The sequence below is a fragment of the Rousettus aegyptiacus genome, unplaced genomic scaffold (genome assembly GCF_014176215.1).
Source record: "Rousettus aegyptiacus isolate mRouAeg1 unplaced genomic scaffold, mRouAeg1.p scaffold_m13_p_9, whole genome shotgun sequence".
Taxonomy (NCBI): Eukaryota; Metazoa; Chordata; class Mammalia; order Chiroptera; family Pteropodidae; genus Rousettus; species Rousettus aegyptiacus.
The window spans coordinates 32,208,066-32,221,070 of NW_023416312.1; the positions used below are offsets into that span (position 1 = coordinate 32,208,066).

The 13,005-nt window shown below is 38.0% G+C and overlaps 1 protein-coding gene across 1 annotated transcript in view; it reads right to left on the minus strand.

Moving 5' to 3' along the window:
* DGKK (diacylglycerol kinase kappa) overlaps positions 1-13,005 on the minus strand; it is a 95,442-nt gene that overhangs the window by 40,517 nt on the left and 41,920 nt on the right. The window contains exons 4-7 of the mRNA XM_016153268.2: positions 12,873-12,977; positions 3,721-3,856; positions 3,160-3,266; positions 2,738-2,863 (exon numbers count right to left, since the gene is read on the minus strand). Of these exons, the coding sequence (XP_016008754.2) occupies positions 2,738-2,863; positions 3,160-3,266; positions 3,721-3,856; positions 12,873-12,977 (474 nt within the window). The remainder of the gene's footprint in view (positions 1-2,737; positions 2,864-3,159; positions 3,267-3,720; positions 3,857-12,872; positions 12,978-13,005) is intronic.

Sequence of the window (13,005 nt, forward strand, 5' to 3'; positions counted from 1 at the left end):
CATGCTCCTGAGAGCAGGCTCACCAGAGGCAGAGGGTGAACAGCTCTTTCTCTCCACCAACATATTGCTTCTATGTTAGCCAATTTAGAGGTAGGAGGCAAACAGCTCTTGATCCACCCACAGTGCACCCATAAGCTGATTTACCAGAGAACAACCTTAATGAAACAAAGTAACATACCTGATAAATAATTCAAAGTAATGGTCATGAGATACTCACTGAACTCAGGAGAATAGATCAACACAATAAAAACTTCACCAAAGAAATAGAAAATATAAGAAAGTACCAAAAAGTCAGAGCTGAAGAATAAAATATCTGAAAAGGATGCTGAAAGGATTTAATAGCACACTAGATAATGCAGAAGAAAGAATCAGCGAGCTGGAAGACAGGGCATTGTGATTCACCCAATCAAAGCAAAAAAAGAAAAAAAAATAATTTTTAAAATGAAGATAGCTTAAGGGACCTATGAGACATCATCAAGCAGAATAACATTTGCATAATAGGAGTCCTATCAAATAAGGGGAAGCAAACTTATTTGAAGAAATAATGACTGAAAACTTCCCTAACCTGTAGAAGGAAACAAACATCCAGAACCAGGAAGCTGGGAGAATACTAAATAAAATGAGTCCAAAGAGACCCACAAGAAGACACATTGTAATTAATATGTCAAAGTTACTGATAAAAAGAGAATCTTGAAAGCAAGAGAAAAAATCATTTATTTCATATAAGGGAACCTCCACAATACTATCAGCAGGCTTCTCAGGGAAAATTCAAAGGCCACAGGGGTGTGGCATGATAAGTTCAAAGTGTCAAAAGGGAAAACATCAAACTAAGAATATTCTACCTGGCAAGGTTGTCATTCATAATTGAAGTAGAGATAGAGTTTTTCAGACTAGCAAAAGGTAAAGGAATTCATCACCCCTAAACTGGCCTTACAAGAAATGTAAAAGGGACTTTTTTAAACTGAAACAAATGTGTGCTAATTAATAGTAGGAAAACATATGAAAGTATAATATCACTGGTAAAAGTAAATATATAGGAAAGTGCAGAATAATCTAATGTTGGAAAGGTTTAAGATTAATCACGTATAAAGCTACCATAGCGGTTAAAAGACAAAAGTAGTAAAAATAACTATTACTACAATAATTTGTCAAGGGATGCATGAGATAAAAAGATGTAAATTGTGGAATCAAAAACATAAAACATTGTCACCATAATAAAAATAAATAAACTAAAATCTTAAATTAAAAAAATAACAAAATAAAAGGGCTTACTTAGATAATCTAGAGAAAAAAGGGAAACATAACACATGGGGGGAAATAGAGTAAAAACATAAAACGTTAGGATGCATTCACACTTAAGTTGTTATCAACTTAAAATATCCTATTGTAAATAAGTTATTATATGTAAGCCTCATAGTAACCACAAAGCAAAAACATATAGTAGATACACAATATATAGAGAGAAAGTAATCTAAGCATACCACTACAGAAAATCATCAAATCACAAGGGAAGAAAACAAGAGAAGAAGAAAGGAAGAGAAAAACTACTAAACAGCCATAAAACAATTAATAAAATGACAATAAGTACATATCTATCAGTAATTAATTTAAACCAAAATGGCCTAAATTATCCAATCAAAAGACACAGAGTGCCTGACTGAATTAAAAAAAGAAAGTGAGACTTGCTCCAGGTCACTGGCATCTCCCAAGAAAGTGGTCTATATGCTTCCTACAAGAGATACCTGTGAGCTGGATCAAAGCAGAGGGAGTACAAACATGGCACCACTTGTTGGAGTAAGGTAGAGGGAATCAGAATCTTCTCAGAAGCTTATACTTTAGTTTCTTCTTGTCTAGAATAATCAGTTTTTGAGAAGCATCTAAAAGCCTTGAAAGTCTAGATCAGAGTTTCTCAATGTTGGCACTATTGATATTTTGGGCCAGATAGTTCTTTGTGCTCTTCTATGCACTGTAGGAAGTTTAGCAAAGTCCCAGGCCTCTACTCACTAGAAACCTGCAGCACACCCTCTTCCACCGAGTTGTAACAATTAAAATGTCTCCAGACATTGTTACATGTCTCCTGGGGGTCAAAATTACCCCCAACTGAGAATCACTGGCTTAGAGGCATGGTAGTAATGTATTTAAGAGCACGGATTTTGGAGAACTATGTATGAATCAAGACTCTTGCTTACTGGCTGCATGACTATGAGCAAATAAATCACTTCATTTTACTGAATCGATTTCTTCTTTATAAATGGGGACAATGAGTCCTCATTTTGAGTTATTGTAAGGATTAAATGAGATCATGTATATGATCTCTATATGTAGTGAGAATAATAATGAGTTAATATTATTAATAATTATTAATTAACGAAGATTTCAAGTTTCTAGGAAATGGTGAATGAGGAAGGGAGGAGGAGGTTTCTTAAGGATAGACCTAGAACTTTTTTATCCATGTTGTCATAAAAAGTTCAGTTTTTTCCTAGTAGCTTTTCCTTTATGCTAGTATGTCTTACCATTTAAGAGCCATAAAAGATGAGAGTCTTAAATCTTTCTCTTAGGGACTCCATAGCAAGATGTTGAAAGGCAAGATATTGAGCTCTATACTATGGAACCTGTATTATCTATTTGGATATAACAATCTCTGAGATTTCTGTCTATGGGTATGCAAGTTAAAGTTTAACCCACCCCTTCTTTAGAAGTCAATTTCCAAGTATCGAGGACATAAGAAGAGTCTTACCATAGAATTACACCAGAGACATCGGAAATCTTGAAGTCTTTGGTAACTGCCACAGTTCTCATGACATACTGCACACTGAGAACTGACAGATATATTTCCTTCTACCCACTGGTGGGGCATAGTTTTCTGAAGGGCAAAAAGAGACAAGAAGTAGAAGTTAGAGATATAAGGAGAGGAAGGGCCAGCTGGAATTACTATACTATCCTATGGAGTAACCCCAAGGAAGTTTTTCCTGATTCTGCCCTGGTCCACTCCAATGCTAGTGACCAATGACAAGTAGGAGTGTGGGGCTTTAATTCTTCTAGATTGGTTGAATCATGAGCCTGGAGAATAAGCCTAGTTGGGTTGTCCAGAGACAGAAATAAGTCTTTCTTCCCCTGTGTGTCCTAGGGTGATTGTGAGAGAGCATGGCTGGCACTCACTACTTCATCTGCAGGAATGAGGAGGTCATCAGTGATGGACAAGGTATTCCACTTGCAGTCTTTGCTTGCTCTCAAAGCACATAAACTGTGAGATTTCATTTTACACACTGTGGAAAAAGGGGAAAAAATAGATGAATGTTAATCTGGTGATAATGAAGATACTAATTCCCTTCCCTAAGCTGCTTGAAAGTTAGAACCTAGATGTATCTAAATAGTTTTGACCAGCTTCCAAAGGCCTATTTTTATATGATTCTTTTTATTCTTACTGGCTACGTTTTCTACTGATTTGAATGGAAATTGATATAATAATGTGATTTCTGTTTTCCAACCCTAGTAACCATATTGTTGGATCATTCCAGACCCAACCCTCCATTTCAATCCATGAGAATTCACCCTTATGCCAGTTTCTTCCCATATCCTTCCATCAGTCTGCTAAGTATCAGGGTTAACCTTACACAAGACTCAGTGACCTAGTAAGTCGGTGATACTAAAGCCGCGTGAACGCCTTCACTTCTATCTCCACCCACTTAGCTCCACTTCCTAAAGGAATCAGAAATGTACCTTCACAGATGATAACATTTCTAGATAAGGCAGGAATGCTCTCTCGGCAAACATTACAGTGCTGGGTCCGGGGGCTGTGGCTGGAGTACCAGTAGTGCATTCCAACAAGGAAAGGATTGTTTTCTGCTGCAGGTATCTAAAATATATCAAAGAGAAGAGAGACTAGTGAGTTAATCACAGAGACAAATTAGAGAAGGCCAGACAATCTGCTGCCAAGGCTGAAATGAGCTATATAGGTGTCAGAGCATGCGAAGAGGTAGAATGAAAGTTGGAGTCAATTCCTAAAAAATCTCCCACCTTTGTTTTTTCCCATTGATTTTTGAAAAGGAAAAACAATAGAGAGTAAATCATGGAATAGGGGCTAAAGGCAGGAGCAATGATCTTTACACTGCTTGGCCAAATCACTGCATTGGTTTAGTCTAAGCAAAATTAGTTCTGTTAGCCTTGGTCTTGGTTCTCTTTGAGTAGTCAGCAAAAGGTGGTGGTGAGTTGGAGATTCAGTGATATCCAAGTCCTCTGGCCAGTCAAGAAAGGGAGGAAGAAAGACTCTAACTCTGGGCTAAGAAATCCTTATCGGGCTTTAGCTACCTTGTGGAGATATACATTCCCCTTCCTGGCCCTACTGTTACAAGGTGAGCAGAATATTGCATTACCTTGACAATAGTTTCATCTCAGGGGCTTCTTGCCCAAGTAATCTTTTCTGAATACCGTGCTCTGACTGCCTATAGTAGATACATGGTTTATCAATTTAATTCATTAAATGAATATTTACTGAGTAACTACTATATGCCTGGCATTTTCGAAGCACTGGGGATATAGTGATGAATAAGTCAAAGTTTCTGCCCATAATGGAATGACATTATAGTTTGTCCTCTTTCACAGTATTGAATTTGACATTTACTGTTAACCTGCCTGTAAATTCTGCATTTGTTTATCACAGCCTGACTCTCATAATTGTGGGGCAGGCATAGGATATACCAGTAACTAGTTTTGGAATTGAAAGGAAAGAGGTAGCATCAAAAGCTCCAAAAGTTTGTTTTGGGTGTGCATTCCAAAGGACTCCTCTACCCTTTCTCTAATTCCTGTGAATGTCTGATTTTTTTCCTTCTCTGCTTTCCTCTGGAGTATGGATGTAGGCGTACATATTTAGCTTTTTATCCTTAACATTATAATGGCCTAAATGTGTAAAAGACTTTAAAGAGAACTATATATTATCACTGATGCCAGCTGATAATGGTTGGTTTATGAGAGAGAGTGAGCGAGAGAGTGCTGTTGAGGGCTCTGGCACATTAAGTGTTCAACCTTAATCAATGTACAGGAATTAGCCATCTAAACATAGATAGCCTGCACATGGCACTCTTGGTACCTTCTTCCCTCTTCTAGTATGATGGTTATGTGCTAAGCTGCTGTCGTATTGACCAGGAAGCTTCTGGAAGGAAAGGTATTTGATGAGCGAAAGGCTCAACTGGTCTGGGATGACTTTGTGATTGCAATGTTTATTGCATGCTGAGGCCCTGGCAATGTTGTAAGGAAATCAGAGGGTGGAGAGTTCTGAGGAAGTGACATAGTCATGGATTTGGCACTCTGAGCTCCTAGCACCTTTCTATTTCCTAAGATGCTAGATTATAGCTCTACAAGTACCTTCCTTCTTTCCAACCTCCTTCCTTCCCTACAATAATTACTAATAGCCTACTTTGTATTATCTATGAAGCTAGGCGCTGAAGATACAGAGATGAATTAGCCACATTACTTGCTCTCAAGGAGCTCATAGTCTACTGGAGGAGACAACTTCCTAAACAGATCATTCCAGTACAGAGTGACAAGTGAGCTCTCCTAGAATCTGCAAGTTTCTATAGGACAAACAGAAGAAATGCAGAATTCTGCCTGGGTAGGATATTGAATTTCAGGGTCCAATTAGCTACAGAATATAAAAGAATATGTTAAATGGACATTGTTGGATTAGCAGTTGAGGAGATAGGATTTATATTACTATGTGCATCCTATTCTATAAGAAATCTTTGATGCATCTAACCCTGGATGAATGAATATGTGTTGTTTATTGAATTGTGCTCTTCCCCCTAAAAAGCATTCAAGTCCTAACCCCTGGTACCTGTGTTTGTGACCTAATTTGAAATAGAGTCTTTACAGATGTAAGTAATTTAAGATGAAATAATAATGGATTTGAGAGTACCCTAATCCAATGACCGATGTCCTTATAAGAGGTTTATTTGGACAGAGAGAAACACCATGTAATAAGAGAGGTAGACTAGAGTGATACATCTACAAGTCAAGGAATGCCTGCGATCACCAGAAGCGAGGATCCTCCCCTAGAGCCTTCAGAGAGAGAGAGAGAGCATAGTCCTGCCAACACCTTAACTTTGGACTTCAAGTCCAGAACTTTGAGAGAATGAGTTTCTATTGTTTTAATTTACCCAGTTTGTGGTAATTTGTTATGGAAATTATAGGAAACTAATGCCATTTTTGATACTGGGAAGTAGGGTCCTGCTGTGATAAATACTACAAATACAGAGGTAGCTTTGGAATTGGGTGGTGAATAAAGCCTGGAAGAATTTTGAGGCACCTGATAGGAAAAGCCTAGGTTCCCTTGAACAGAATGTTGCTAGAAATATCAACATTAGAGGTGCTTCTGGTGAGGTCTCTGACAGAACTGTGGAATATATTATAGGAAACTAGAGGAAAGGTAATCCTTTTTATAAAGTGGCAAAGAACGTAGGTGAATTTTGTTTTACTATTACTGTTACTATTCCAAGTTTACTATAGATTTTATAAGCAATAAACTTGGATATTTCACTGAGGAGATTTCCCAGTAAAGTATGGAAGATGCAGCTTAGTTTCTCCTTGTTGCCAATAGCAAAGTGAAAAAGAAAAGATATTTTGAGAAAGAAACTTGGGCTAGTATTAATATGCTCAAGCTGCCATAACAAAATACCATAAACCGGGGGCTAAAACAAAAGCAATTTATTTTCTCATAGTTTGGAGGCTTGAAGTTCAAGACCAAGGTGCTGGCTGATCCAGTTCCTGATGAGAGCTCTCTTCCTGGCTTGCAGATGGCCACATTCTTGTTGTGCACTCACACTTTCCTCAGTGCATGTAAGGATGGGGGGAGGTTTAACCTCTTTCTCCTCCTTTTCTTATAATGTCACTAATCCTGTGAGATTAAGACTCCACTCACAACCTAATTTAAGCTTAATTACCTCCTAAAATCCCTATCTCAAAATATAGTCACATTGGGGGCTAGAGCTTCAAAATATGAATGGGGGGGAACACAATTCAGTCCATAGCAAAACTAGTAATCAAAAAGCCACCAGAACTTGAAGATTTGGGAAATTGTCAGTATATCCATACTGTAGAACTTGAGATAATTTGCTCTGGAGGGAGCACTAAGGGTGTGACTGGACAAACTCTGGCTGGTGGGATTAGGTGTGTGATACATGGGTCCAAAAACTCTCTCAGCAGAAACACTGCCAGCTTGAACTGAAGGGGACATACATGGGACAAAATGAAGGCGGTGAGACTTCAGGGATTCTATAACAGAAAAATAGCAGATAGAGCTACTCAGCTATGAACATGTGTTATCCTTCAAGAAAACAGAAATATAACTCCAAGGGGGCTCAGAAGTCAGCAGGGATGCTGAGAGTGGCTCAGAGGCTAGAGATGCTGCCCATGCCACAACAGATCTAGAGAGTGCAGGCCTGAGGGTGTGACCACTGCCTTCTTAGTTCCAGAGGGTGGGGGCACCTCCTTGGTTAGAGAGGGGAGGTGCCACTCCTGAGGATTGAAAGGGTGTGGGCAGAGGAAAGAACACCAAACCAGCAGAGAATTATTCTGAGGCCTGGAAACATAATGGAATTTGCTTTGCTGGCTTGCCAACTTGCTTTAGACCAGAAACCCTTTTATTCCTTCAATTTTCTCTGTTTCAGAATGGGAAGGTCTTATACCTGTCCGAACATTGTATTTTGGAGGCAAGTAACTTGTTTTCTAGGTCTCACAAGTCCATGAAGAGAGAGGAATTTTTCCCCGAGATGGACCATACTAAAAGTCTCACCCATACCTAATTTAGATTATATAGAAGATGAGATTTTGAACTAAGTTAATGCTAGAGTGGGTTAAGTCTTTTGGGGATGTCAGGATGGGGTGGATGTATTTTGCATGTAGGAAGGACATGAATTTTGGGGTCCAGGGGGACTATTGTGAGTTGAATTATATCCCCCCCCAAAAATATGTTCAAATCCTAACCCCTTATATCTGTAAATGTGACCTTATTTGGAAATAGGGTCTTAGCAGGTATAATCAATTTAAAACGAGGTCATACTAGATTAGAAGGGGCCCTAAGCTAGTGGCTGGTATCCTTATAAGGAGAGGAAAATTTGCACACAGATACACACAGAGATTAGAGTGATGTGTCTACAACCTAGGAACATCAAGGAATGCCTGCAGTCACCACAAGCTAAGTGGGGCAAAGAATGATCTTCCCTTAGAGCCTTCAGAGAGAGCATGGCTCTGCTAATACCTTGACTTTGAATTTCTAGACTCCATAATGGTGAGAAAATGAGTTTCTGTTGTTTTAATTCACCCTGTTTGTAGCCATTTGTTATAACAGTCCTAAGGAAACTAATACAGTATGTCCTTATAGGCCTTTCTAGTAACTGACACAGATTAAAAATCCATTTGAACACAGATGAAAAACTGTTGCATGTACACATATCACTGTTACAGAATGTTCAGATTTCTCAGGTTGCCATTGGTCAGGTCACCATATCATCCAAATCGGTACTTTCAACAGTGAGGTGGGGAGCTCTTAGTAATTATGCCGGGACAATAAGTGTCCATCCTGAGCAAACCACTAGCCATGAAGACACTGTGCATGAGGTAGAAAGTAATTTAGCCTTTGGATATCCTCTTTGACCCAATGGTTGTTTGAGACTGTATTGTTTAGTTTCTATGTCTTTGTGAATTTTCCTATTTTTTTTTTTTGCTGTTATTGATTTCTATTTCATTCCACTATGGTCAGAAGAGATACTTGGAATGCTGTCCATGTTTTTAAAATCTGTTAAGGGTTGTTTTGTGACCTAATATGCTATCTATACTAGAGGATGTTCCACGTGCCCTTGAGAATAATGTGTCTTCTGCTGCCATTGGGTGGAAATTTCTATATATGTCACTAAGGTCCATTTTATCAATAGTGTTATTCAAGTCAGATGTTTCTTTATTGATTTTTCTCTGCATGTTCTATACATTATTGTAAGTGGAGTAATGAAGTCCCCTATTATTATTGTATTGCTGTCAATTTCTGCCTTCGGATCTCTTATTATTTGTTTTATATATTTAGGTACTCTGGTGTTGGGTATATATATATTTAAATTATTATATTTTGCTATTTAATTAATCCATTTATTACTGTATAATGTCCTCCTTTATCTCTAGAGACAGTTTTAGACTTAAAGTCTATTTCATCTGATATAAGTATAGCCACCCATGCTTTCTTTTGGTTGCTATTTGCATGAGATATATTTTCTATCCCTTCACTTTCAGTCTACAGTATATTTAATTTTAAAATTAGTCTCTTATAGACAGCATATTTCTGGGTCTTGTTTTTTACCCATTCAGTCACTTTAGGGCTTTTAGAGTCCTCCTGCTCTCTTTTTCCCTTGTGGGAGGAGATCAGGCCAAGGGCATTCTTTTTGGCCCCAAGCTTGGCCAGACTAGGGGATTGAGGCTATGTAAGTAAACTGCTTACTATGCTTTTCTATGTGGCCATTCTGTCTCTGTGTTCCTTAGAGTTTCTGCAGCTTCTTTATTGTACTTTGAAACTCTCAGAGCTATTTTGATTGGCATGTAATTGTTTATTTGTTGTTTCGTGGGGGAGAGGATAAGCATTGGGACCTCCTAGTCTGGTGTCTTGCTGATATCACTATGAAAAGTTGATTTTCTAAACAACATTCTCAGCTGTTGTTTAAACAGTTTTCTTTAAATAATTCTAATGACATAGAGCTTTCTACCTCAAGAGGCAGTGGATGCCATTCTTGGAGGTCACACTGAATGTTAGAAAGTTATTCTACTAGGTCAAAGACTAAGAAAAAACTTTCTAAAATTTAGAGCAGTGAATGGACTCTTTTGAAAGAATCTTGGTTGCATTCAAATAGAGTCTACATGACTTGATATTTAGATGCTTTAGAATTTATAATCTGTAGTCTAGATTACTTTTAAGGTCCATTCCTGTTCCCATAGTAAATGGTTCCATGACAATTCATTATTAGAGAAAGCTAACCTTTTAATCTAGTCTTGCACGCAGTTCCTTATTTTCATTTTTTTCCTTTTATTCTTCTTTAAATCTCTCAGGCTCAAACCTTTCATATGCCTGTGACTTCTTCTTCTCCTTTGCCTGTCTCATATACTTAAGTTCGCCCCCAACCCCCAACTTGGTATCTACTATTTGTCTTTTCTTTCTATCCTCATTCTAGAGCTTAACTTTGCTTTGCCTGTTTTAATCTATAACCTCCTCTATGATCTTCTGGCCTCCAGTTTATCTCTTGTTTAATCCAGCTTATATTTCTTAAGTATCCCTTTGATAAACTCTTCCCTTTCTAATCCATCCTTAAACTGAACTTTGATCATGTTGCAATTCTTCTCCACTCTTTATCTTGGCATTGATAATCCTTCACAATCAGACTAAACCAACCTCTCTAGATACACTTATGAGTCACTTTCCCAAACTCTTCTGATCAAATAGAGTTCCCTTTATACTCCCCAAAATGGTTCTGTTTTCCTACTACTCAGCTGTTGCTTATGCGAAGTCTCCTGCTCAGGACTTTCGCCTATCCCTAATCCCCAGCCACCAATAAAATCCTATTCATCTTTCAGTCAGTCTCAAATCTCTCCTCTATAAACTCTCCCCAGAGGATGCCAGTCCCTACTTATCTCTTCCTCCCTTGGACTCCCATACCACTTTAATGTCTGTTTTATTCATCTGGCAATCAACTGTGCATGGCCTTGTAACATCTCTGAAAATTTTGATCTTTAATACTGTCATTTAACTATTTCTTTTGAGTATATTTTGTCTCTTCAACTACCTAAAAAGATCACTGAGGCCAGAAGTGGCCACACCTTCTTTTTAACTTCTCTATGGAATAGAACTAGGCACTTAGTAGGGGCTCACTTCTTAATGTGTATTGACTAGTTTTCATTAGGTTATCCAATTACTTTGTAGTAACTTTAATAGACCACTAAGTTTATGATTAATCTTTCTTCAGTCCACACTAGGCATTGGTGGTGACAAAGGATAGAACAAATCATTGAAGATAAGGTATATGTGAGAGAAAGCATATTTTACTCTTTTAGCCTCAAGCAAGATGAATTGCTAAGATGCTGGTAGTGAGACATTTCACTACCAGCTAAAAGTGTTCCTTAATGGATTTAGGTCCCTAGAGCAGCTCCACAGAGGTTGTAATTACAGCCTGAAGCTCAACTCATCCAAAAGAGTAAACAGGCAGATTATTATTTTTTCCTTTTTAGTTTGTGTTGGTTAGTCAACATCAAGATGTTTAATTCAATTAAGTCAGGACTTGTACGTTAATGTTCTTATCACTCTCTCTAGAAGTTTTTGCATTCTTAGACTAGTAATTTAAATTCAAAATATCCTATGTGACTTTTTTTTTCCAAATTGAAAATGAGTTATTCATGAGAAAGTGTTCCAGTTTGGATAGAGATAAGCTGAGAGAAGAAAAGGGATTGATCTACAGGGGTGAGGGTGTAAGAGGAGCATGTAAATCACAACTTTTTGTAGTTACATCTAATGCTCTGCTATAGTGGCTTCATAGTGGGTGGGCAAGAGGGACAGGATGTGCTTCTCCATTCAGGAAAGGAAGAAGAAAATAAAAGAGCAGTGAAATGCCAAGTGCTAAGTCATGCAAAGATCATAATCAGATTCTAAGCAAAGAATCTCTCAGTTAAACATATATAATGTGGACCCAGGAGAGACCTTACAGATATGTGGAGAGGTACCTAGGCCCCAGTTCAGTCAACTTGCCATGTACTCACAGCCATGAGTAGCAGAATTTATAGTTATAAAACTAACAGGTCAAAGCCTGAGAAGTCTTAGGGGAGTGAAGACAGATGGTTTTTCTCCATGGTATTGTTTTTACTTCTAAAATCCATTATTATCAAGCCACAGTCTACACTGCTTCATCCCAAATGTCTATGACAATCCTCTAGCCTTTGCTAGTTTTTAAGACATCAGGTTCTTGTTAAGGGTGGATTAATGTTCACCTTTATCTCCAAGACCTTCAGAGAAGAATTTTGCTTTAGGATTAACCATATATGATTCCTTTTCTAAACTTTGGCTTCAAGATTACCCTCAGATTCATTTCTTCATTCAACAAATATTTACTGAGCCTCTGCTATGTGCCAGACAATGTTCTAAGTATATAAATAACAACAATCCCTCCCCTCTAAAACCTTACATAACTTCTAACTGTTGTAGGTTTGCAGAAGAGTGGGCTGAGGGCATAGACCAGAGTTTGAATGGTGGTACCACTTGTGGCAGGGAGTAGTGGCCAGGGGTTTGGAATTGCTAAGGAAACTAAGCTTTAAGGAAGACCGTTCCTTGCTCTTCTCTCTAAATTTCTTTTGTAGTGGATAATAAACTGAGAGGCAGAACTGCATAGTGGTTAAGGACATAGGCTTTGGAGTCACACAGCCTGGGTCCAAATCCTGGCTTTGCTACTGAATAGTTATTTCATCTTGGTCTGGTTCCTTCTTTTTCTGAGCCTTAGTTTCCTTAGCTATTACCGTAGTCACTCAGCAAACTCAGTTGAAGCTGCTGATTGCAGTTTTACTAACATAAGAACATCTAAATTACTGTTCACATACATCTTGAGTGCCTCATTCTTTGGGCATATAGTGATATCTACATGTCAAATGGATATATACAGAGGTAGCTAAACCACATACTTACCAAGTCCTGAGTCTAAGGGAATTAATCCTGTTTACAAATTGATATCCATCCATAATTCCTGACCAGATGGTTTCCACTTCTATCTTATTATTTCTCTATGTGAAAGGTGGCTTAACTAATGTATTCAATTATGTGTTTACCCCTGAGAGTTGTGTACATTCTCTACTATTTCCCTTACCTTACAAATTTCTCCTTGTTGAACAGTTTTTATGACATTAATCCATTCTTCCATGTCTTTCCGATTAGGTGCAGCCAGGATAACTTTTCGTTGTGGTGTGATCACCTAAACGAAAAAGTCATATTATTAGCTG